Source organism: Nannochloropsis gaditana (genome assembly GCF_000240725.1).
Source record: "Nannochloropsis gaditana CCMP526 unplaced genomic scaffold scaffold091, whole genome shotgun sequence".
NCBI lineage: Eukaryota > Eustigmatophyceae > Eustigmatales > Monodopsidaceae > Microchloropsis > Microchloropsis gaditana.
The window spans coordinates 36,341-37,706 of NW_005803862.1; the positions used below are offsets into that span (position 1 = coordinate 36,341).

Below are 1,366 nucleotides of genomic sequence, written 5' to 3' on the forward strand. Positions count from 1 at the left end.
GAAGAAGGAAAGGAGGCGGTAAAGGTGCCGGACCACGTGGCGCAGTTCGTGTATCCCGACGGGTGCGTGGGCAGGCGGGATGTGCATCTTCATACCTTGACTTTTCTCCTCCCTTCCATCTCCTCCCCCTTTCACCCTCCCTCGATTTTCGTGGTCGGCTTGCGCCCAATCCAGCGACGACGTTCTCATGCCCCTCCTCGAATCCCCGCCCCCCTTTCAGCTTCTCTCTCCGCGCAGAGGAAGCCCCCCCCTCCTTCTTCTCCTTCGTCCTCACGGACATGGACGGCACTCGCACCTACGGCTGCGTCCTCCACCTGTGTGAGGAGGTCTCGACCCTCCCCCACCCCGCCAAGACCCAGGCCGCCCTCGGTCGCGCCTTCCAGGTGAGGAGCGTACGGACCTGGGGGGGCTCGTCGGGGTATCCTGTGCCCCACCCTTCGGACCTTTGGACCTCTGTCAGGGTCGGGGCTGGGGTCAGGCGTCGGATAAGGCTTCTGGCTAGGCTATCCCCTGTCTCCCTCTGGCCCTCCCTCGTTTGGACACTGCGTCGCGGTTCAGAAAAGAGCGGGAGGACGCCAGGGTCCCCGCCCCAAGACCTCCCTTCTGCATGCCTCTCAATCCTTGCCACCGCCTGCTATTGCGAGTCCCTTACCGCCTTCTCACACCACCTCTGGGCGATCACAGGAGGCTGGGCTTCCCCTTCCCTCGTGGGTGCAGTCAGGAAACTTCTTCGTCCCTAAGGCCCTGGTCATCCTGTCGCACTACCCCTTCTTCAACACCTTTCGAGAGGTAGGCCCGCAGGCGTCGAGAAGGGATCTTTCCTTCCTCTTCTTGATTCCTGCTTTCATCCCACCCTCCGCCCTTCCCTCCATCCCGTTCTCCCTCAGGTCCTCCTTGAGCTCTACCGCATCTCCATCTCCTCTGCTCCCCTCCCCATCGAGCGCTACATCGCCAATTTTTTCTGCGAAGTGCCCTTGCCCCCCCAGGTGAGAAACATCAACGAGAGCGAGACGAGGGGATGAGAGACGTCTGGAAACGATCGCGCGTGCATCAGGAGCTGGCCCTCAACACTGTGGTATTCTTAGAGGAAGAATGGCGCGTTTTCCTTCTCTACAACGCCTCCATCCTTACCCCTCATGCCTCTGTTCTCCTCGTTCAAGCGTATGCTTCAATTACGTTCATCACCCTTCCCACACGCACATGAATGTATGCGTGCGAAACCCTTGTCATAACACCACCGCGACCACCTTGCTCTTGCTCTTCGCGTCCTCGCAGGGAGGGAAGCTCCTCCTCATTCCCTCCTTCAGCCACCTCCCCTACACTGAGCCAGATCGGAAGAGCGTCGTGTAGGGAAAGAGTGTAGATC

General features: G+C 60.1%; 1 protein-coding gene across 1 annotated transcript in view; it reads left to right on the forward strand.

Moving 5' to 3' along the window:
- Positions 1-217: 217 nt before the first annotated feature.
- Positions 218-1,366, forward strand: part of NGA_0516400 (denn domain-containing protein 4b) — a gene marked incomplete at its 3' end in the record, with an annotated part of 1,972 nt that continues 823 nt past the window's right edge. Inside the window, exons 1-3 of the mRNA XM_005855814.1 lie at positions 218-383; positions 718-789; positions 888-986. Of these exons, the coding sequence (XP_005855876.1) occupies positions 279-383; positions 718-789; positions 888-986 (276 nt within the window). The remainder of the gene's footprint in view (positions 384-717; positions 790-887; positions 987-1,366) is intronic.